The sequence below is a fragment of the Curcuma longa genome, unplaced genomic scaffold, assembly GCF_044706935.1.
Source record: "Curcuma longa cultivar G26 ecotype Majalengka, Jawa Barat unplaced genomic scaffold, ITB_CL_G26_1.1 contig_6357, whole genome shotgun sequence".
NCBI classification, from domain to species: domain Eukaryota; kingdom Viridiplantae; phylum Streptophyta; class Magnoliopsida; order Zingiberales; family Zingiberaceae; genus Curcuma; species Curcuma longa.
Window position 1 is genome coordinate 18,944 of NW_027434641.1, and position 24,988 is coordinate 43,931.

General features: G+C 36.2%; 1 protein-coding gene and 1 pseudogene across 3 annotated transcripts; both read right to left on the reverse strand.

The window, feature by feature from the left end:
* LOC141819432 (light-mediated development protein DET1-like) lies at positions 1 to 24,896 on the reverse strand. Of its 3 annotated transcripts, none has more exons than XM_074706730.1 (11): positions 24,535 to 24,896; positions 23,363 to 23,787; positions 23,033 to 23,261; positions 20,354 to 20,524; positions 14,777 to 14,845; positions 14,414 to 14,470; positions 14,215 to 14,292; positions 13,983 to 14,147; positions 6,107 to 6,202; positions 4,248 to 4,347; positions 1 to 204 (listed from the first exon to the last, which is right to left on the reverse strand). In XM_074706730.1, the coding sequence occupies exons 1-11, from the start codon at positions 24,604 to 24,606 to the stop codon at positions 71 to 73; spliced, it is 1,596 nt and encodes a 531-aa protein (XP_074562831.1). In that variant the 5' UTR covers positions 24,607 to 24,896; the 3' UTR covers positions 1 to 70. The 3 variants fall into 3 exon arrangements, 2 of the variants coding, with proteins under 2 accessions (XP_074562831.1, XP_074562830.1); XM_074706729.1 differs by having other exon boundaries at positions 14,414 to 14,473; XR_012601068.1 differs by having other exon boundaries at positions 66 to 204; positions 4,248 to 4,331; positions 14,414 to 14,473.
* Positions 11,438 to 12,410, reverse strand: LOC141819431 (pentatricopeptide repeat-containing protein At2g02980, chloroplastic-like; annotated as a pseudogene).
* Positions 24,897 to 24,988: the final 92 nt, after the last annotated feature.

The following is a 24,988-nucleotide window of genomic DNA, read 5'->3' on the forward strand; positions in this document are numbered from 1 at the left end:
AACCTGTTTAGCCTTGAAAGAAGCACTGTGGAATTCCAGTGAGTTTTTGGGAGGTAAGCGATCATGTAGTTCACAGCCTCACATGAATGTTCACAACAGTTGGTTGCATGTAAGTCTGTTGGATCGAAAGCACGAGAGGCAAGTAGGGATGGAAAAGAAAAGAAGATCGCCTAGCCCTGCCGTCCGCACTGCTCGAATCGACTCCTACATAAAAAGATTTTGTGTGGAGTAAGACCATGTTAGAATGATCTCGTTGATTCAGTTTTGCAGGATCCATACGATCAATTTGTTCCACAGAAAAGGTCGCAGGGCATGCAGTTACATGGAGTAATTTGTTGAAAGCAGATAACCAGATACATTCCTATATATGCATAACATAGTTTGAAATAGCATAAATCCTGAGAACTAACAAGTTTTGCAGAAAAAGCTTATCAGTATCATGAAGAGTTGTACACTTGTAGCAGAGACACTGTAACACAGTGCCAACACTGTAAATCATATATTACTCTAAATTCCGAAGACCAACATGTGTATATAGGTAAATATGCAGAAACTGAAGCAAGAAATTATACATCAATCATGTGTTTTAATATACTTTAACAAAATGATACTATGGAACTAGAAAACAAACACTTAGTTAAGTATGCACAAACATTATTAATCCATATTGGAGTTCCCCTGTGTCTAGATTGTATGCTCTCTTTTATTCTTCATGGTTAAGTTCCTTGAGCACTCTGCGTCCTTGGGATGCTATATGCTACCTCTCGCCATGTCCTATATCTTAATCCTAAGCAAAAAGAAGTTACCACCATATGGTCTTTCATGTGCCTTTTGAGGTTATTACCTTTTGCAGTAAGGGTAACATTGCTATTGCTGAGTTACATCAAACCGTTTTTTAATCAATGTGATTTTTTTAGCCCATTTCTTCTCCATCTCACCTACCTGGCTAACACGCTGGAGTTTGTAACCGAGGTATTTTATCCCTCTTATGTAAATCTACCCCAGCATCTTCTACATTTTTAGCCACTCTCCTGCCATAACTCGAGCCTGTTATAACCATTCCTTAGAATTTCATTGCCTTATAAGAACCCTATGAACACTAATTTTGACATTCTAATTGCCAGAAAAAGAAAAAAAAAAACTCTTAAATGAACCATCTCTTCCTGCTTTTTCACCACAATATTCTACTACCACTTTTTCTTCAGCTTTAATTAAAGTTCTCCATACTATATCAAAGATTATTTTAATCAAGTTGGAGATAACCTATGATGGATAAAATGGTAACGTTGCACTCAAATGATACACAAGAGCTAGTTGATGCAAATGGTTGTTTACTGTTAAAACTATCCTCTGATGGTTAAGTTAACAGGCTCAAAAATTAACTGATGGTAGAAGGATGCATATAATATTTGGTGTTTACTGTAGGTATAAATTCTCTCTTATAGCTAAGATTGCTTTCATATTTTTTTCCTAAAACTAGATGTAATATTGCTATTTATGACATCATTTGGATTCCAAGAACACTTTCTACCATGTTAATGTAAACAAAGGTGCGTATGGTAAATCTTATGGATTTGTTGCTCAAAGGAAGTAGGAACTTATATGCAAATTTAACAAGTTTTTGCATGGAATATGGATTGAAATATTTAGACTTGACAAATTCAGTTATGTGCTTACTAAGTCTGACATGATCAAGAATACAACAAAAATAACAACAACTGAGCCTTAAGTGGGGTTAGCTATATGGATGCTCATATGTCATTGGGTTCAATCCCCTACTGTATCTTCATCTATATTTAAATGAAATTTATCTTGTTTTATCATTGATAATCATCTTCTTTAGTCTCTCTTCCTCTATTAATGTGTGTATTTGATATAATCTCACATTATCTAACTGAGGCATTTATTGGAGCCTAAGTACGTGTCTATATCATTTTCAACACGCATATTGGAGTTTTTTCTCAAATAGGCACAACTCCGATTGTCTCTCTGATGCTCGTTTCTTATCCTATCTATCCTAGTATATTCACACATCCACCTTATCATTATCATTTCTACAACTCTCATCTTTTGCTTGTATGTTTACTTCATAACCTAACATTCAGCTCCATAAAATATTACAAGTCTAACCACCATTTTGTAAAACTTCTCTTTAAGCTTTAGAGGTACCTTAGAATCACATAGCACATCTGACACCCTCCTTCATTTCAACAATTCTTACTTATATCCTATATAAAACATCTCTATGAACCCTTCTATCCTTTTGCAAAAACAATCCTACATACTTATATGAGTTACATGTAACTTGTCATCCCCTACTTTAATAACTGTCTTGCTACGACTAATACTACTAAACTTAAATTTCATATATTCTGTCTTTACTCTACTAAGCCTAAAACCTTTTTACTTCCAATATTTTCCATCAAAATTCAAACTTAACATTTACTTCTTCATGTATCTCATCAACCAAAAGAATGTCATCTGCAAATAGCATATACTATAGTAATGTGTTTTGGATGTATTCAATGAGTTTATCCATGACTAGTGTAAAAAACTATAGACTTAGAGTTAATCTTTGATGTAACCCCATCTTGATTAGAAATTATTCAGTTAATCCATTTGGAGTCTTCACTCTTGTAATTACATCTTCATACATATTCTTAATTGTTTCAATATATGCTACATTAATACTTTTCTTTTCTAGAATTTTCCACATAATTTCCTCAAGGACTCTGTAATAAGTTTTTCTAGATCAATGAATAGTATATGTAAATCTTACTTTTTTCCTCATATTTTTCAATCAATTATCTGAGAAGATGTATAGCTTCTATCGATGATCTTGCAAGCATACATTAAATTGATTTTCAATCATCTTGATCTCCTTAAAAATTTTTCCATCGCTCTTTCCCAAAGTCTCATGGTATGACTCATTAGTTTAATGCTCCTATAATTAGTATAATTTTATGTCTTCTTTGTTTTTATATAAACTAGAGTACTTACCCTCCACTAATAATATATTTTCTTCATTTTAAAAATCAGGTTGAATAACTTCAAGTCATTCGATACCCTACTTCCCTAAGCACTTCCATAGCTTTGTTAGAACATCATCCGATTCAACCATTTTCTCATTTTGTTGCATCATATTTAATGTTTGTTCTATTTCTAAAGTTAGTCTTGACATGATCAAGAATGTATTAAGTTATTCAATGTTCCATGTTCCCCCTCGATTTGACAAAGTCAAGAAGTGTATTTCCCCCTCCCTTTTTTCTTACAATTTATATTCGTTACAGCAGATGACATAGCAAGAATTATTAGATTGAAAATTTATCTTCTCCATGGAGAAAATATACACTTGATATGCTTGAAAAGGTATGTTAGGTAACTAGATTTATTGACACTTCAACGGATCCAAATACCATATTAATACGAGGACAGGAAAAGACGCCATTTGGATCACGAATATATCATTGATTAGTTGCTGAACTATCTTATAGCTATTAAACCTAAACATCTCTTTTGTGGTGAGTATAGAAAGTCAATTACTCGAGCACCTTGTCACGGATCCTAGAAGGTGCTTTGAGAGTCCTCTATATTGTACATAGTCACTTTTATTGTGATTGATGCCATCTCTCAAGTTAAATATTACAGGGATGCAAATTGAGCATGTTTCCTGATAAATTTATAATCCACATCAGGTTATTATATTTTTTTCTACAGTTAATATATTGGAAGTATACAAAAGTATGATTAATGGTGAAATAGTTAGAGGTAAAATACAAGACCATGGCCCTTGCCACAGTGAACTTGTTCAGCTGAAAAAAATTAATGACTTGATTAGGTGATGCTCCTATTGAACCAATAAGGAAACATTATGATAAACTGCCTGCACATTTTCTCCTTTCTAATCTTACATAGAAGGATAAAGTATGCAGAAATAGGATTGCCACCTTGTTTCAAAAAGATAAAATTTATTAAGATCATTACCTATATTGTTGATTTCAAAGTTAGTGCTTGAATTTGCTAAGTTTTTGAGAGTAATAGAATAAAGTAGATTTGTAATAAGATGGGGATATCCAATATCAGTCAAAAAATTGACCTACTTGTAAATACCTAAATGTACAAGGACCTATCAGTAAATGCATCTAATATCGGCTACCTAGGTTATTGATTTATATCAGATTATTCTGCATCAAATATCACATTAATCAGAAGTTGAACTGTAAATCATGTACTAGAACATAGTTTACCTGTCTTTATCTTGAATTTCAGAACATTTGGTTGCCTTCTTGAAATAAACTTTAATGGATGATCAGTAGAGTGCCTAAGTCGATCTGTGGCAGAAATTAACTACCAATGGAATTGAAATGCCATGTATGTAAGCAGCAGATCAAAATGACAATGATTAAACTGAAACATACAAATTGCAAGAAAACAAAGATACAAAAGAAAAAAAATGAAATAAATAAAAATCAGATTCTGCAGGTCAACCAATGAATTGCTAGCTGTTATATGGAAAAATAGTTTCAAGTAAATAAAGGTGCATGCAGTACCAAAGGAACTTAAACCATGGATTCAGAATGGAAGAAAAATTATAGAAATGTGAAGTATCACTACAAACAAATTGCCATTATGCTCAGGATCTGGGTTCAGAAGATCATGAAGGGCAGTAGCAAAGAGATCAGCTCATCTGCAAACTACCAGGTTTGTGAAACCAGTAAAATCAAAGTGAAACCCAATTCACAATCAGGCAGGACAAAATCAGAATGTCACTTAAGGTGTATGGCATCATCCTAATGTGTATAGCATTCAGACACATATAATCAGTCCATTTAAAATTATTTTCTTAATTATTTGTAAAAACTCCAATTAAAACAATCATCAATAACCATTATGTAGATGGATTACATCTACCACCCAAATTGCCGAAAGCCAAGTAATGCTTATAAAGAAGCATAAACTTTTGATATGCAACACCAATAATCAAACACTCAAATGCTGGACATTTTAACCCCTCATTTTTTCAATTTTTAGATTCATTTAAGCATAAATCAGACACTTATAATTTTGCATTAAATTGAACATGACAAAATCAATGATAGTGTCGCATTCCTGTAGATATTAATTTAATTCAAACCAGCAACTTTGGCTGGATTTGAATGAGTCAATTAAAGATTATAGCCACATGTAAAAGCATATACTATATCTATATTATGACTCAATATTGAGTCTCACCACATAATGCTTGCGCTTAATGAAAGTCCAGCACATGTATATGTGGCTACATGGTACAAAATTTCACTTAATTTATTGTGCATTCAATGTTTTTCTATTTTAAATAAGATATTGTGGGCCATGCCTCATGCAAAATAAAGATGGTCAATTCCAGGAACGCGTGCAACATGAACATATCTCACATGGAATCTGGATGGAGAAAGTACGTGTGACTTAAGGTCATTTTAATAAGTCAAGACTCAAGAGTAGGCTTTGTGGTGAGAATCAAATTTGTATATGTTCCTTTTGAAGAGCAATCATACTTCCAAGGATCTCAATAAAGGAGGAGGACATCCGCATCCGAAACTTCCATATAGGCCAAAGGAATGTGACAGCTACATTAGTCATTCTAGAATAGAATCTAGAAGAGATCCACTAAACTTAGTAAAAAGGATTGAAAGGAGAATGTGGTCAAAGCACTCAAAATCAATATCAAGATGGCTAAGCCATCTTAAAACTGTTCTTTCTTGAGTAGCTATATCTAGGATAGTTTCAATCTCCAATCAGAACCTTAGGTTCAAAACTACAGATTACTAGGTAGATACCACCATGGCTTTTCTGTTAGTTTTCAGTGCAAATACACATCATCTAGTCAGTTGCAAGTAAATCCTCACAAATAATAGAAAGTAAAAACACACATAACTTCAGTGGAAAATATACTTTGCTCTGCTATCTTCTGGACTCAGATGAAGAGTTGGTACTTTATACAGCAAATCAATGTTTCTTACAGAATAACAGATACTGTAAAAGAAATAAAACCAAAATAACAAGCAACATCACTCTTGGCGAAATTTTAGCATAACTTATGAATATAGCATACACTAAGTGGTCAAACCTTTTCATCATATCGAAAGAGTGACAGATCAAAATATGGTGAAGGGCTTTGAGATTGACAGGTGTATGGTAATGAGCCTAGCATCTTCTTCACATACTGCAAGAAAACAACTAAATTGGATTACGGCAATCAAACTCTTCAACTATTAATAGTACCATGTTTCTGCCCAACAATTTATCAGTACACAGAATAAATCATTTGTTTAGTTACAAGTTAAGAAAAAAATATCAGATTAAGACGTTTGCGAAAGAAAAAAAAAATAGATTGATAGAACCATGGAAAAATGGCCTCTAATGAACATCATGACTAAGAATTCAATCAATATTTATGCAGGAATATGTAGCTTCTTGTGATAATTGTCTAGGCGAGTAATAAAGATTACTATAGTGAATTAACATAATGATGAATGCCATAATGTCACAAATTAAAAAAAAAACAAGTCACATGTCCACAATTGATGCAACCTTTTATCTGAAAAAAAAAAGATAAAAGATTTGGTAAGATATTCTGCAATATCTTGATTACACATCCTCCTAGGATATCATGTATATGAGCGAACAACCCACTAACTTGTGGACTCTTAAAGTAGGTAACTTATCAAAACTTATAAAGCTCCTTTATTAGGTCACATCCCACTGTGGGACAAAATCGAGGGTTACAATCTCCCCCACTTAAAGCTTGAATCCCTGTCAAGACGTAAACGCTTAACTCATAGCCTAAAATCCCCCATAATTGGTAACATGTGAGGCCCAATAGTAGCTACACCTTCACGCAAACAACCCTTTTCAATACGCCACCATGCCTATGATTAGGTTCATTCTAATTCCAATTATCACACCCTGGTTAGATGAGAGATCTAATCCATTAATTTATCAGGTCCAACAGCTGATCCAAATTGCTTAAATCACTAACTCATCTAAACTTATAGATCTCCTCTGTAAGCCCACAACTCACAAACTATGATTAAATTGTGATGTTTTATACTACATCTTCTTCTCGTTTGCCAAAAAACTAGAGTTTACACTTGCTATGGGGAAAACTAGGTTACATTTTCCTAGGTATTTCTTTCTACCTATATTTATTATTCATTACTATAAATGTATAACTTTTGCACCCTTGAATGTAAATTATTTACAATTCCGTCTCAATTAGTCTCCCTCAAGTTGATTCAAAGATATTATAAAGACCCTAACTTGTTAAAAAATATTTGATTCAAGTATTCATTTATGTGTTTTATCCTCTTGTGGAACATTAGGTTGCCATGTATATGGTTGTTTCATTGTCACAATATAGGCACTAAAGGAGTATATCCCAACTTGATCATCAATTGTTTGACCCACATGTTTCTAGAATCACAAACCTATCAGTTTATGATTCTAAAAGTGCTTTGTGGTTTAATTTTGTCAATCCTAGATTTGAGATGAGCAGTGGATTGCTAATTAGTTAGAATTGTGATCACTAAGGAATTAGATCTGGAGGATAATCAACAATATGTATTTGATTGCACTTTGACTTATGATCTATTTTGATAGAGAATATGAATCTCCATGATTTTTTACCTTTGTGTGCAAATTTTGTTGATTTAAAATCTATAGATATTTAATTTTATTAACTAGTGGGCTAATGAGTATATCATTTTTTTGGATAAATAAAAATATATTAAATCCAAAGAAAAAGGGGTACAACCAGGATTAGACAAACCCAATCACCATCATCTGCCATCTCATAGCTTAGGAAGCTACATATGTATGACACAACATCAGATTAGAGTATGCTCCCAATGACCGATGTACATGAGTTTGCACACTAATGAGTATATCATTTTGATAGGCAAAGTAGCGTGTAGGATGATATTGATTTGATTTTATAAACTTGGTGTTAATGTGATGAATATTTAATTCGAATCATGCAGCAAAAGTGAGATTGTGTGTTGCTCTATGTAAGGGTTGAAATCTTATTTTCTGTTGGGGTTTTAGGGCCAATCAAAACGAGATGTATTGGTTGTGTCGCGTGTCTGTGATTGTGCTCAGCACCAACCATAGGCGGAAGGGAACATGGAATTCACTAAAGCCTTGTTGCATCAGGATTATCTTGAGAAGCCTCACGGAAGTCTCACAAAGTTCTATCGTGTTAAGACCGTCTCATGAAGCCTCATGGACACTTCGCTGCTATAAATTATCTCGCAAAGACTCATTGTTATTGCAAACCTAGGAAAACCTCTCCTTCATAAAAGATTGGTGGCATCGCCATGGTGTTGTTGTCCCACAGTTGTTCTGTGTGTTGATCCATAGGTAGAACAAATGTTTCACCCATGTTGATTGGCACGAAATGACTCTTCAAACCACTTCAGCAAAAGGTGGAATCCGCCACCTCTAGCGGCCTTACACGGTCGGTCCCACGACCATCTGTGAGGAGGTAAATCGAGAAGCTGCAGTTGGCCACGACAGAAGAGGGCATTGCCTCAGCTTCGTCGAGATTCGACCCTTATCCACTTCAGCAATTCTGCTCCGTCGTAACCAACTCAACTATGCCCCGGGGATACTCTTCAAACCACACACCTATGTAAAATGAACATAATTGGAGAAATGATTGCATAAATATAATTTAGATTTAGGGGATCACTCTTCTTTATATTAGCTTTGAGGATGGAAGAATGTTATGTTAGGTGGAGCTCGATGCGTTGCGTGTGTTTACACGTTTCACAAACGTACATAACGGAAGAAAATTAATAATTACAAATAATTATTACAACACTCACAACACACACATGCAGGCTACAACAGGTACAAGGCATAACTGAAAATTAAAAAATTTAAGAATAACATTTATTCTAGGAATACCTGGCGAATGACGTGGAGCGGGAATGACATCAATCAAGCGGCTCTATCAAAGCTCCGCCTCTACCGGTGATCCACGCTAAAGCTCTCATCTGAACGGCTTTCAAAGTCACGAGTCGGGTTACCGTCCTCGGTACTAGCCGACGATTAACTATGGTCGATACGAGAGAAAACTCTAATATCGGAAAACACGCAATAACACACATCGCGACAGTTTTCCGGGGCTTTCTAACTATCGTCGACAATCATATTCCTGGCGTAGACTCCGGTGGCCAACCTTTGACCGTCGATGAAGGACAAGCTCCGGCGGCAACTCCGACAGTGGCAAACAGAACAGATCAAGGAGAACGCTTCTCCTTGGATGACAAACGATTGTCAGACGACATGCGATGATCGGCGGCAGCCTTTTCCTCTCCAGCGATTGCTGTTCACGGGAAACCAGTTGTCGGCTTCCAACGCCGACAATGAGGGCACTCCTCCTTGCAGTCGGCCACGGGTCTTCACCAGGGAGAAGCAAAAGGAGGTCGACACTCGGTTTGTCTTCACCAGGGAGAAGTCAAAAGGAGGCGACACTCGGTTTGTTCACCGAGGAGAAACCAAAAGGACGTCGGCGCTCGGGTGGTGTTCACACTGGAAGGAAGAAGGGGCAACCTATTTTTCCTCTCCTCCGACGGTCAACAACCATAGCTCGGGAGAAGCCAACGCGAGAGAAAATCACGACCGGGATAGGGCAAAAAAATCACGATTGGGAAAAACATGATTTAAGTTTGCTTGGAACCGACAGCTGGGTATTCATTTAGAGTTTATTGTAGCAAACCGAGTTGAATCGATTACTGTAGCAAACCGAGTTGAAGGAGGTAAGATGGAAGGTTGTGATTAATCCTAACCATTAGGATTTAATACCAACTATTCATTCCACTTTTAATGTTATATCTCATACAACATGGTTTGGATCCAATCCAAAACCCCATCTCTAGCTCAATACCTAAAACTCATATGTCAATTAACTTAAGTTTAGTTCAAAATCAAACCAAGTTGGTTCGATTGGGTTCAAAACCAAACCGTTTATTCAATAACCAAAACACCTCCAATTAGAACTAAACCAATTTGCTTTATTTCGTCTTCATAAGATGAAACCCATCGTCGCTACCGATTTGCTAAAATATCTTCCATTAGAACCAAACCATTTGATTCATTTCGTCTTCATAAGACAAAATCCATCGTCGCTTCCATATTTGTCCTTCGTCTGGTCCAACTAGACTTTATCTCTTTCGATCTAAAAATTCAATTCTTAAACTTGTTTTAAGTCATTCGGAGAAACTTATAGTGCATGAGAACCAATAGATTCTTGACTATGTTGGTCATCCATAATTAACCATTAATTACGGAACGATTATAAGTGGCACCTAGTAGTACATCATGACCCCCAATTGATCAAAAAAATAATGATTGATTCCATAACCATTTCTGAACCCTTCAGCAGCTACAATGAGATGTGTTTCATTTCTTTCACCATATTATACCCGCTTAGTTTAAGACATGGTCTATGTGTCAGTCCCCACTAGGCTGACTACGTCACAGCTAGCCCAAGCTGTAACTCCTTGTTTTGTGGATTTAAAGTACTCATATGTGTCCAAGAGTATCATACTCTTGATATATAATGCTTTAACCAAAACTTCAAGTAACAATCCTAGCAAGCAACCGCAGGGTATACATCTCCTTTTCCAAAGAACGGTGAATCCTCTATGGGTGCGTTTGGTTGAGGGTCATCCGTGATTACCTTGGTTATGTGATTACCAAGTAATCACATAACCAAGGTTATAGGGAATAAAACATAACCAATGTTGTTTGGTTTAAACCTAGGTAATGAGACAAAACCTTGTTTGTTTGAAGGTTTTAATACATTACTTACTTGAATATTTACTATATTACCCCTAGTACAATTATAATCATTTTTTTTACAACTAAATTAATTTGATATTTATTTTTTAAAAAATTAAATTATTAATTATAGGACAATCATAATCATAATTATACATCAAATTATAACTTAATAAAAGAAAGATGAGCTTCATTTGTGATATAAAATTTATATTTTCGTTATAATTTGTTAATCTTCTTTATCGTCTAAAGTTATAGTTCATAAATAAAATTAATAAACTTGTAGTCTAATCAGTTCATCTAATAATTATGATGATCATGTCGACAATAGTGATTTAGCTTCCCCTAGTGATTTAGCTTCCCCTTCAACTTTTTCTTTTATTTCAAACTGCTCAAAGGTTCTATTATTCATTCATCACCTAAACATAGAAAATGACTTATATCCTCTAATTCAAGCAGAAACAAAAGTTGATTGGGTATTAATGATTTTAATAAATTTAGATTTGAAAATAATGTCTGTGAATTTAACTTTTTGAACGGAAAACATTCAACAATTGGAAATAAACATCAAATTCATTGTATATTTCTCATCCAATTTTGTTTCTCTGTTCTTTCATTCATCGTAAAGAAGATTTTCTGCAATCTTCTTTACGATGAATGCCCAGATCAGAGTCCTCCACATGATACCATCAGGCTCTATTGGTATCCTTCGAAGAAATTCTTCTGCTTCATCCAAATGCCCAGCCCGAGCAAGTAGATCAACCATGCACCCATAATGCTGAATCCTTGGCCTCAACTCATAGCGGTGCATGTAATTATAGATACGGTATCCCTCTGCAACCTTTCCAGCATTACGACAAGCGCTGAGCACAGCTGTTATTGTCCTATCATTAGGCCTCATTCCATCTTCCACCACCTGGTAAAACAGTCTCAGAGCATCCTCGCACCTCCCATGATTTGCAAGGCCAAAAATCATGGCTGTCCATGCGAACAGATCCTTGTTTGGCATTTGCTCAAACAGCCTCTCGGCACTGGCAATGCAGCCACATTTGGTGTACATGTCTATCAGGGACGTTGCGACCTTAGGCTTAGAATCGAGCCTTGCCTGTACAGCCATCTCATGCACCCGACGACCGCTCCGTTGATCATGGAGGTCCAAGAGACGACGTCTCTCTCGGACACCCTGTCGAACACCTCGGCGGCATGGTCGAGGAAACCGCAGGCAGAGTACATGTGGATGAGTGAGTTCTGGACGCGACGGTTGGAGGAGAAGCCGCGCTTGAGGGATAGGGCATGGAGCTGGCGGCCCTCGGAGGCGGCACGGAGGCGGGCGAGGAGAGGAGGAATGTGAGAGCGAAGGGATCCGGGGTAGGGCCGGACCGCTGGAGGTGGACGAAGAAGAGGAGTGCTTCCCGTGGCCGGTCGGACCGAGCGTAACATCGGACGACGGCATTGGCGATGGAAGAGGAGCGACCGGTGTGAGAGAAGGCGAGGGAGGAGTGGGGATGGTGGTGATCGCCGCCGGTCTTGAGGATCAGAGCATGAAGTTGCAGAGCATGGCCAAGGGAGGATACTTCCGCGGCCATAAGAACACGAACAGCGCGCGAGACGAAGAGGAAGGCCTCGCGGAGAGGAAGGGCTTCGAAGAATGTTTTCGCTCGGGGGAGACGAGGTCGCGGAGGTTTTTGCTCGGGACGGAATCGCCGCCGAGGGAGACGAGGCCTCGCTAGGTTTCGGGTTTCGCTCTGGGAGGGTATAGGTTTTCGCTTGGGACGAGGTCGCGGAGGTTTTCGCTCACGGACGGCTCGGGGTAATGGGGTAAACGAAATTAAGATAACCCCGGAATCCAGCAAAACCTCCATTTTTCTTGGTTTTGCAATTCCGGGTTAGATGCCTTGATTTGCTGATGTATGCTGACATGTCAGGAATATAACATTACTAGGGAATCACGGATTCACTAAACCAAACAGGGTTTTAGTTGATAACCTTGGGTGGATAACCAAGGTAATCATGGATTACCCTTAACCAAACACCCCCTATGAGTTATCCAAACACCTTCAGACACTTTGACTTACACCCAATCATCCCGAATCCACACCTCCTTGGAAATGTTTGCTTAAGATGTCAAAGTATAAGCCTTCATGACTAAGATAACTTAAATACCGCAAGTCAAAGGAAACTCGCACTTAAGCTACACTGAGATCTTCATTGATATATTTTTATATGCATAAATCCGTATGAAGTCTCATGACATGTCACTAGTCTCAACAGAATCGATGACGTTTGTACTCATCAATTCATCGACTAGGGATAATTTTAATACATTCATAATTGCACATGTAGAGATGTTCACTAGTTGTAATCCAATCACAAATTATCTCATGCTATGAATCGTATTGCGGACATTCAGTAAATGAATTTAAGATCCAATCAAACACATAGAGAATGTGCACTCAAATAGTGAATTTCTATTTATCCAATAAATAGTACAACTATAAGGCGATTGTTTTAGGACACTTCTCAAATATAACATGTTATGCCTAGCATTAATTAAAACCTAAACAATAGATCAACTGATCTAGATATTTGAAGCTCTAATTAAAGATTATAAGGTGCTAATCAAGTCTATTGGATTTAATTTTGACTTTTGGCTTTGATACAGGCTCAATTTAGGCCAAAATTTATGTTGAACCAGTTGACTCAGCCATGAATCACTAACTCATTTGAACTGGACCCAGACAATTGAACCAGAACTGGTTTATTGAAAACTTAGGCCTTTAAGTTTGTGTTAAGAAGTGGGGTTCCAATTGCATGCCTACTTTGCCTTAACTTCAACCATAATCTCCTATCCCTCTTTAGGGCAGAAGCAGCTAGTATAGATATGTTTTAGTTGATAGAGTTATGCACATTCGAGAAAAACAAGTTCTTGAGTAGTGCAGTCCTTTCAACTCCACTTGATGCCCAATTGATGGATCGAAGAATAAGAAACTTAACAATTATCTTGGACTATGTTAAGTCCTGATTGCTAAAAACAATAAATTTGTGTTTTCTCTTCTCATACTAGAACTTCAGACAACCAATATTCAGAGTCATATAGAAACCAATATATTATTTTGATTGTGAAGACTTACTACAAAACTTCATGGGATGAGGTTCACCTGTGAGAGGCTGCTTGCTTTGCTCTTCATGATTTGTAGTTGCTCAAGAGCATAGATGTTATTGGAGTGTGAAGAAATGAAATTAGCATGCAAAGGCTCTCTCGATTTTGCATGAAAATAGTCATAGAATCGCTCAAACAAGGAATATAATTCCTCAGATGAATTCTGCAGAAAAAAATAGTTATGTTATTGAGAATGATATCTAACAATGACAATAACAAGAGGTCATTACCTGATAAAATGCAACAATCTCAGTAGTTTCCATGTTATAGACAGCAAAGAAAGCTAGATGATGATCAGCCATCCGAACCTAATTATTAGATGAATTAGAAGAATTGTTGACCACAGATTCCATGAGAAAAAAAAAGAATAAGAAAGAACTAAAATTTTGTTCAAAGTATATAACAAGAATACAAGATATAAGTGCGTACCCCACCATCAACGCTGCCGAACTTCAATAGAAGATGCTGTCGATCCAAAATTTGAACCTGCTGAGTATCCAAAGATGTTACAGACTGTAAATAGAATGACTGAGGAAAGTAGAGGGGGGGGGGGGGGTGAGATTGGAAGTTGTTAGTATCCGGAAGTTGGAGCAAGAAAGATAAGCAGGTAATGCACTGACTAATTATTTTGCTTCATGTCATAGAAGTCTGATGAAAGGCCAAAAGAAGTAGCATTCAAATGAAAGATCCAGAATCTTCATACATGGTGGCATTCAGATGAAATGTCCAAACATGACAGTGCTCAAATGAAAGATCCATAGAGAAACTTAAAGAAGGTGTAAAATGGGTCACCTTCAACATGATGAGATCAAGATAATCTTGGAAGTGATAATAGAATTTCTTCTTAAGATGTTGAACCCTCTGATAAGAAAAATAAATAAATCAAATTTTAGTTTCTTTTCAAGAGAATTTCAGTATCAAATACATGCGCCAGAATAAATTACAGATCAAAAGGCAAGAATTTGACATTTTCAAAATATCTCAGTCAGAAAAAAAAATGCAAGTAAAAGAGTTAGAAAATCAAACCATACTGCATTATGTTACTTCCGATCAGTAAAGCCAATACAAATTGATAAGCTGCCATTCATGCCATATTAACCAGTGTCAATTTCTCTTTTTATGTGAAGAACACTATATGGAGACTTCATTTAAACAATGCTTCTCAAGATTCATCTTTATAAGACTTCTCAGACTTTAGCATGCTATAGTGGGTTTATGACAACAATGCAAATTATATCTCAAGATCTGGAAAATATTATCAGAAAAGACAACCAATTATGAAGGCTAATAACTCTATAATTTAACAAATTCCAATTTTCATTTAGCTTAAAGTTTAAACACGGTTCTTTTCTCTGTGTTTTAGGTTTAAGTATTTTGGATACTGAATTATGCAATAGATTAGAGACAGTAAATTAGTTAATAGTGGCGAAATTGCAAGCTTGTAATTTCTTAGTTCTTTAGTCTTTTAGCTCTTAAGTTTTACAACCTCCAAGTTTACCTAGTTCCTAAACAGATTTGTCCTCTAAGGATGCTATATATGGGGCTGGTACCAAACTTTCATTCAATGCATGGTGTTGCCAAGTTTTTCAGCTTATGTTCTCTTAATTATGATTGTTTAGGAAACTCTAGGTGTGATTGCCTAGGTTCTCTTTTTCTCTCCTTCACTCTTCTTCCTTTTTGAACATTCAACCTTCACTCCTAAGCTATACAATTAAACTGCACTGCAGTAAAAGATCCTGCGCCAGACAATCAATTAAAATATATTATCGGCACTTCTAAACTAATGTTCCTATGCAGCTACCTCAACAAAAGATTTCATAGGGACAATTTTCTGGCATTAGTTACTGTTTGCACCAATGTTCCTATAATATGGAAGATGCAAACCACTAGGTTTTGTAGGCCTAAAACTGATGACATTTTTATCTGTGCCAATCTGCTGCATGACAGAGCCATGTTGCATCACAAATATTCTGCATGCAAGGCTGCACACGTGCAGCATTGCATGCGAGCAGAAAACATGTAGCTATACATGCCACACTGAGCAGTGCAAAAGGGGTGGACATCCAGAATTTGCAACCTCTTTGGTTCCTGAAACTCAATTCGGGGTGCAGAAACTCTCCTATATCTTCCTAACATGCCACCTTGTGTTGTGTTGCCGCTTAAGTTTGTATGTGGAGAAATTATACTAACGAGTGGTGACCTCCTCCTTTGATAAGGCCAAAACCTAGCCTAGGTGTTTCCCCTTTCATGATCCTTCTTCTTCCTCTTCCATTTCCTTCACTTTATTGGCCCCGTGTGGTCAGTTTTCTCTGACGAGCAGTGGTGCTACCATCCTCTAGCTCTCTCCCACTCCTTTGTGCATCCGCTTCTCTAAAATTGGTGGTTGTGTTGGGTGTGGATAGTCGACATCAATCAACCTTTGATAAGCTCTTTTAGTTTATTTTTCAGTTTTAATTCCAATTATATCTCTCTTTCGAGTCATATTGAGTTGTTGGGCACACTTAATGGTCTATTCCTTTAAATTCGTGATTAGAGGTCAACTAGAACCAATCAACCCTTGGTAAAGGGTTTTGGTGTTTCTTCCTTGTTTATGATCTTATTTGATCATTAAAATTCAGATTTTGTACCTTCTTTTGGTTGTGGTTAGTTTGGAGTACTCCAGGTTCCATTCTTTGTCATGCCCTCTTTTATCGCAACTGTGATTGAGGGACTTATGAGGTAAGAATTTGGTCTTATTATATTTCTCTTTTGGATATGCGTTAATATTTATGTTGGTGTATCGTGTTTAGGAAGGGAGATTAACGATTGTTAGTAGTGAAAGTTGAGTTTTTTAATTTGGGTTGAATTGTGGTTATTGGATCCATTGATTTTTGAGTTTTAATTAATTCTAGTTTATGTGTTATTATCATATTTAATTTTTCTTGAGTCTTTTTAAGTTGTTCATATATTTGAATTTGTAGATACTCAAGGAGCACACAGATCTTATAGGCTTTTGGTTCTTCCCTCAGTATATATTTGAGGTGGGTAAATGTATTCTTAGACTCACTTATATAATTCATTGTGCATGAAGTGTGTGTGTGTGTGTATGTTATCATACTTGTTTTGAAATGTTGAATAAAATGACATTGAACTAACAAAATAGGTTCTAAAAAAATTAGATTTGGGGTTTAAATAAATAATCTTCTTTTCTTGCCATATTACCATGTGGCCATGTGGGTGATTTTGTAGAATTAACATGCAGCTATTTTCAAAAATAATAATGTACTCTGGTTACTCCATATTTGATGCTTATCTTTAAACTATTTTAGTCTGCATGCAATATGTTGATTTGTATAGTCATACTTGTATACTTCTCTTATGCTATAAAACTATATCTAGGAATCATCTTGTATACTTCTCTATTAGCTTGACATTTATTAAAAGGTGAGACCCTCAAACTTACTATAACTTGAGAATTGACATAGCTAAATGATATGTAAAACCAAAGAAAAATAACTATTGTGTGAAGATCCAAAATGAAAAAACACTTATCACAAATGGTGACAATACTAAAAAGTGAAAAGTATGAAGCTAACTTTTCATAAGAGCATTTGATCACCCATGGAGACATGGGTCACTCATAGTGAGTGTTTATTTTGCATGTGGAAGCTATACGGAAAAAAAATCCCTTTCCCAGAATGCACAAGAAAGGGATTACTGTTCAGACACTACTAGCACTCAAGGCATACAACAATGTCAAAAATAAGGCAATCAAGCCAACAAGTTGGGTGAGACAAATACCAATACAGAATGATTGTCCGAGTGAGCAAACCGACAATCATATTTGAAGGAAGGAGGGTGCCCAATCAATAGTCTATTAGGTGGGGTTCAGGTTCTTACCAACCTACACTAAAACCCTCACCAAACTAATAGACCTATCTGATCGGGAACCTCCAAGAGCTATTAACCCAGACTGGAGTAGGTTGGGAGCATGGTAGGGAAGGGTTGATAGTTCTTGGAGGCATCCTCATTCCTTCAAATATGATCATCGGCCTGCTCGCTCAAACAACCATTCCATATTGGTGTTTGCCTAACCTTTATTAATGGAATTGTATTTTATTATAATATCAACTTGGTTGCTCCATTTCTGACATTAGCAACCCCTTTCTCGTGCATTTTGGTGAGGGTCTTAGCCCACATGCCAAATACACTATCTATATTCTAAGGACTTAGTTCAAGACTTCAAATGATGTTGATAATGAAAAGAGAATTTATTTATGATAAATAAAAGTGGATTTATTTGTATTAAAAAAACAAATTGGCAAATAAGTGGATTTACTTGTGATAATAAATAGTGATAATCAAGTAGATCTATTTGTATAGTTAATGGTGATAATTAAGTGATTTATAAATAAATGGTGATGAATAAGTAGCATAAAGATAAGAGTTGACTTAATGTTAAAATAAACCACATACTTGAAACTCCAATGTTGTAATAAGCATTATGACTCATTTGAATTCTTAAATCTTAATAAAGATTAAAATCCATGCATATCATTTTCGTTTACCGAAGGAGCACTTTGTAATTTGTTATCTTGTTTTTCTTGACCTCTAGTTTTGTGAACAAGGGCTGATTTTGAAGCCTTAGTTGGTTTCAACTAGTGTACAAAGTTGCTCAAAGATTTTTCAACACGTTGAAAACCAAGTTTTGTTTACATTATTTCCCTTTTGTTTCTCGCATTTAACATTTTGCTAGTATGTATGTCTTTAACTTTATTTAACAAAAGGAATAAATGCATATTTTTGTTAAACACTTCTTGTTTACGTTGAGTTATTTATTATCTTCATAGGTGGGGTACCTACTAGTACATGGAAGCACACCCCGAGTCGTGACTTATGTTTTATATGGGTACAAGCATTCTTTGTCGCCTTTTTTCCTTTCCTAACTTTAGTATTTTCTCCCATTAATACTATTTTATTAAACAATTCTTGTTTTTGTAGCTTTATGTTCTTATCCAAAAGATCATCTTGCGTGAATGTCTTCCATTGTTGCAAATATTAAATTAGCACCGACTTATAAGACTGGTTTGGCCTTGATGAGCCAATTGAATATTAAACCATAAGCATGATTTGAAATCTCATATCATGTCGGGCAAACGGTCAAAACATATCGTTCCGATAAATCACTGAAACTCAATACGACTTATCACAAGGTTCAAAATCTCAAATCGCGTTGTAGTTTTGATCTTTGACTGAAAAGATACTGTTCCGGTATCATGTCGACGCTCTAATATATGGTGTCAATGATAGATTAGAGGTTGAAGAAGGAAAGAGATGAAACAAAGGAATGAGACATTGACTGTGTTGAGTAGTATTGGATTTCGATAATTTAACGGAATGATATGTTTTGCCTATTTCTACTGACATGGTACAAGATTTATTAAAATCATGCTTGGCACAAACAATGTCTCTTTTCTATAGTTCATCTCCTTCCTTCTTCAACTCCAATCCATTATCAACATCATGCATTGAAACATCGGCATGATACCGAAACAATATCGTTCCAATCAAAGACAGAAATTTCGACACGCTCGAGATTTTGAACCTTGACCATAAGTGACCTAAAATAGGATAAAAGTGAAGAAACAAAATAGATTTGAGATGAGCTTGAGACAGCTCAATTCATTATGCAGCTGACCTCTTAATTTGACTGGAATTTAGTGTTGATTTAACAATTGCAACTCATGTGCATGTATGCATGGTCATTGATCACTACCTAAAATGGCATGGAATGTTTTTGAAAGCCATCATATCAGCAACTGAATAACTCATTTTATGAGATCCATTAGGGAACACTATGTGCCTATTTTTACTTGTTATTTAGCACTTGATGTGTAGCGCTCATTAAAAAGAACAAAAAAATAAAAAATGCCAATCCCACTTACTGAAGAACCTTGCCAAGGCACTAAACTGAGAATTTTTTAATACCACTGCAGGCACTTGATCCTAGTGAGATTCCAAAATTTTAATTACAGGACATTAAAAATTCAATGCTAAGTCAACATTCAGTAGATAGGTTAGGATTGACAAATAATGAGACAAAATTTAAGGTTAGCAAGAGAAAACTCCAAATTAACCCCTATCTTTATAATAGATTAGATCATTGTGATTTAGCATTGGCATTCTAGCTTCAATTTTATCATTTGGGTAAGTTAAGATCTTTTTTGCGTGTTTTCGTTCCATTTTGAATTTACAAGTAAAATCGCTGGTTTTGATCAGCAAGAACGAGTAAATGTTAGCAAGTCTAATCATAACAAGCAATTGCAATATAAAAAACTTGATAGATTCCCACAAAATGTAAGTGAAGTTTAGCAGGGGTTTCAACTGTACCAAGGATGGATCTGGTTCTTCATTCCATGCTTTTCGAAAAATAAAGGAAAGCAGACGTTGCTTGATGCCAGAAAGAAATGAGTTTGCTTGTGCAACTTGCTGGTGATGAATGTTATTAGTTGACAGATGAACAGATTCCCCAGACCTGCTTTTATTGACAACTTCACTGCACTGAAGAAAATATATGACACTAGAGTCACTACACGCCATAATAACATCAAAATAGAAGAAAACCAATGATACTTGGAGTTAAATTTTTAATGTTTATCACCAACTTATTGTGATGAAGGAGAGCCTTAGCGCAACGGTAAAGTTACTGCCGTGTGACCTAGTGGTCACAGGTTCGAGTCGTGGAAACAACCTTTAGCAAAACAGGATAAGACTGCATACAATAGATCCTTCCCCGGAACTCTACAATGATGGGAGCTTCGTGCACTGGACTGTCCTTTTATCACCAACTTATTATGATGTTATCAGCTGTGGAATTAAAAAGGGCATATGGATTTCCATGACTGCAAGTATGCGAAAGGTGTAAATGATTCCAAGGGGTCTTCCCCTTACTCATAGGTAAGCCACATGAGTTGGCATTCCTATAGTCAGGCAGCCCTAGGACGGACATATACAACATAAGCCACCTTAGTGGATAATAATAGATTGGGAATTGATGAAACTTGAGGCCTGATTTTCAGGGTCTGAAGAAAATGTGTGGTGATAACTTCCCATCCTAATAGAAACCATGCTTTATAGTTCTTGTTCTTATTTCTAGGAACTTTATATTCAAGAAACATCTCTACAACACAAGTGGGAAACACGTGTCAGTCAATAATCTCACATACTTGATAAAGGGATAAATCAGTTTGCATCATATGGCAATTTCATGGGGCTCAGATTCAGTGTAAAAGAAACTAAATTTCTAGAAATAATAGAACTAAAAAGAAAAACTATTATAGGTTCATAGTCCAGACCATATACCAATTTATTTTGTCACACTGATAAATTTCTAAAATCGCAAAAGAATTAACTTTATATTTTGGCATCATTCTCCTCCACTGAGAACTCAAACTAATGGCAAGTTGTAGTCATACATTGGTCATCCCTTATAATGGGTAAAGAAAAATTATGTTGTCATCTTCTTTTATAGTCTTCAAGGAACCAAACATTAGCTTTCTCATCTTCTTTTGAGGTTTTCCCTTTCAATTAATGAAGAAACATTTCAAGTGAAAACTTTGTTTGCATCTCAACTGTGCTGCAACAATCAGAAATGATAGTGCTAAAAGTGAGGGTTTTAGTACTACGAATGAACAAGTGCCTGTAGGGTGATGCAAACCAAACCAAGAGTAAGGCTGCCAGATGTCTATATACTAAAATTGTCACACCTCCAAATTATGAAAAATCGGTGAGAAGTTGTACCTATGAGGCTTCCCTATTATTTATCTTTAAAAAAAAAAAGTCTTGCATTAGACCCAAATCATTATGCATCAGATCTAAAACGATCTTGCACCAAATCTGAAATATAATTGTTAAGGACCCCAAATGTAGTTAGGGATAGGGTATAGGTTTTAACATACAAATTGCAAAGGGTTGGGGTATATGTTTCAAATGACAAATAGCCTCATAATTTTCCCAAATGTCATGCTATCAGAGCTACCAATTCCAAGACCTCCTATCCCAATCTACTTCATTGACTGTTCCTAAGTTATTGCCTTTTTAGATTTTTATTCTTCTGTTTTGTTTTTCCTACCGATGCTACATCCTACACTTGTGTGCTTCTGCCTCAATGATTCCCAGCACAGAGCCATGTCCAACACAATAAGGATGCAGATAGACTTAGACCTGAGTGCGGTGAGGATGGAATCTAATCTGCAGATCTTCTTCAAGCACAACAACCATAGTCAACAGTAATGATTTCTGTTCCTCTTCCCAGAAATCTGCAGAATTCACATTCTGCAGAGTACGTGGGTGTTTACTTTGAAGGTATCACTCTAAGAGTATTGGCTAGTTGACGGTGTATGTAGTATGTACAAGGTTAACTTGTAAGCCAAATGTCTGCTTGTTGTATTGTTCTTAGTGGTTAGGTTCACTGGCTTAGGTATGTATATTCATTTTCACCTTCCTTTCTTTAATAAAATGATAGGCCAGCTTAAAAACATTGTAACCATCATCAAGCCATGTTTGTTCCAACTATTTGGGGTTAGTTAGGCTTAACAATGTACAAAGAAATTTTAACATTAAAAAATGTCTGTCTTCAAGGTTATTAAAAGGATAAACAGGCAATAATCACTGAAGTCTACAATTAAGCAATGGGTAGATCAAGACATCCACATAAAGAAATATCTAATTTCAGTATAAAATGATATAAGAATATATGCTTATAGGACTCGCTATAAGGCAAGACCTAATCTAATAACAAACTAAGTGACCAATTAATTAACAAAAAGAATAAACTTAAGCATTGGAATATGAATAAGCAGATTCTCATGGGTATTCTTAAAAGCAGATATAAACATGATATAGTCCTAACTAATGCAGTTATTCCTAGATTATTTAACTTCAAAGAAAATATTTTAAAAGACTTTATGAAGAATATAATCATGTCCATTTTAATGAGCATGAGATGGCCAAACTCTTGTGAAGCCAGGCACACAGATTTTAAAGATGTAGAAAAAAAAGACAACACACCTGAGAATGAGAGTTAAGAAATAGCTCATCATCCTCTAGGCAGAATGGACCAATACTTCGTACATCAACTAGATTTCCTGATTCACGAACTTGGAGGATATGAATTGTCTGGTATCTCAGGGACAATACACACAACAAATTTTCATACAAGAAAACCCCCATGCTGTGAATTAAGCTGACATAGTCATTACGAAAAGACTTCTCATCCATTATCACCCCATCATTCAGTCTGTCAAGAATATTATCAAACTAAAAGATCAGATATGAGCAGCTTGAGAAACTAAGAGATGAGCATTGCAAATAGAAAGTATTCCCTGAGTAGCTAAGTACCTTACAAGGTGAAAAGTTATTTTCTCTATTGAAGGAAATCCAAGAATTGTCCCGTCAATAGAAGGAAGTTCATGACTTTGAGTGGTTGTTGCAAACAAGCCAAACTGATGGTTCTCCAAATAAAGAAAAAATTCCTTGCAAATGGATTCATTACTGGATCCTAGTGATATACTGTATAGATGGGTAAAGAAGCTGTCAAACTTCTTCGCTTTTTGGGTCAAAGTTTGGTGATCACAATTTTCTCCCTTGAATGAATATGACAACCATTTGGGTCTGAAAACTATGATATCCTGCAAGTTCCTGCTGAAACTGACAAGGTACTGCCCATCATCTGTGAACTTCCGAAATGAATGATCTGGACAATCAATATCACTTATAGTACAGCCAGGAACAAGATTCTCGTAAAATTGTCTAACAAAATTAATCTGCAAAAAGTGTGAAATTTGTATAGAAACATTGTTAATCTAAAAACATCAAACCAGCATATAAGGCTGTTGAATCTAGTAGTTCGTATGAACAATACTGGCCAAAAAAGGTAGCCAAAGATTTTATTTATTTCTCTCTCGCTCTCTCTCTCTCTCTCTCTCTCTCTCTCTCTCTCTATATATATATATATATATATATAATAGCTACAACTAGTGGAAAGTATACATGTTATGATATTAAATGATTATTCTTCACAAGCTCCCTACGATATATATATAATTCGTGAGAGCAAAATGGAAATACAATAACAAATGTTCATTTTGTCCCTTTGTTGGTAAGTATAGCATAACACATGTAAGTGTGATTATGAAAAGGAAATAACTTCTACAACCTGAATTTAACTTGAAAAAAAGACCGCAAAGAATATCCATCATGATGACAAATTCAACAATTTTGTTTTCATGTTACTCAATGACAATGCTACAGGATCAGTAGTTACCAGGAATTATGCTCGATGCTTAAAAGACTAAAATGGAAAATCCAAAACAAAACAAAATAAAATTGCTAAAGGTGACAGAGACCATCACAGAACCAAAGTCCGTTTAGCATTAAATGGCAATTCTATGAGGCGACTAAAGCTCCACTTTTGATGCAAAAAAAAAAAAAAAAGTGTCAACTTGCGACAATGGCGCACAAAGGTACTAATCATCATCAAACGTTTGGTATAGAATGACATGAAAGCATACACTGGCACCAGGACGAGGAGCGATGATTTCGCGTTTGAAGACCCTAGCTGCGACGTTGGGGCTCTTAAACATCAGAACTAGGTGGGAGGATGAGGAAGAAGGGAAAATGGCGACGCCTGATTCGAGAGAGGGAAGGCGCGGCTGTGGCTAACTCGCATTCCTCCACGAAATCGCGCTCGCTTGATCGATTGGAACTTGACGCCAACACGAAGAGCTGCAGGAGAGGAGAGGGCGACTGGGACCCCTTAACACTGCGGTGGCCGACGCGATACCGTAGCTAGCTTGGATGTCTGCTCGCCACTCGCCAGGGAGGGAAGGATCGTGAGGACGACAGCGCTACACGGTGAGAATCGATAAAGAGAGATGATTGGACTGGTGAACAGGTGAAGGTTTACTAGAATGGAAGCCGAAGCCCAGTGTTGGACAATTTATAGGCGAAATGAGGCAAAGGAAG

Excerpts from the sequence above, each read along its gene's own strand:
- LOC141819432 (XM_074706729.1), bottom strand. The coding sequence starts at position 24,606 with ATGTTTAAGAGCCCCAACGTCGCAGCTAGGGTCTTCAAACGCGAAATC. Across the intron at positions 23,262-23,362 it reads ATAACTTTTCACCTTGTAAG|ACTGAATGATGGGGTGATAA; the intron begins GTACTTAGCTAC and ends TATTCTTGACAG. Across the intron at positions 6,203-13,982 it reads AAGCAAGCAGCCTCTCACAG|TATGTGAAGAAGATGCTAGG; the intron begins GTGAACCTCATC and ends GTTTTCTTGCAG.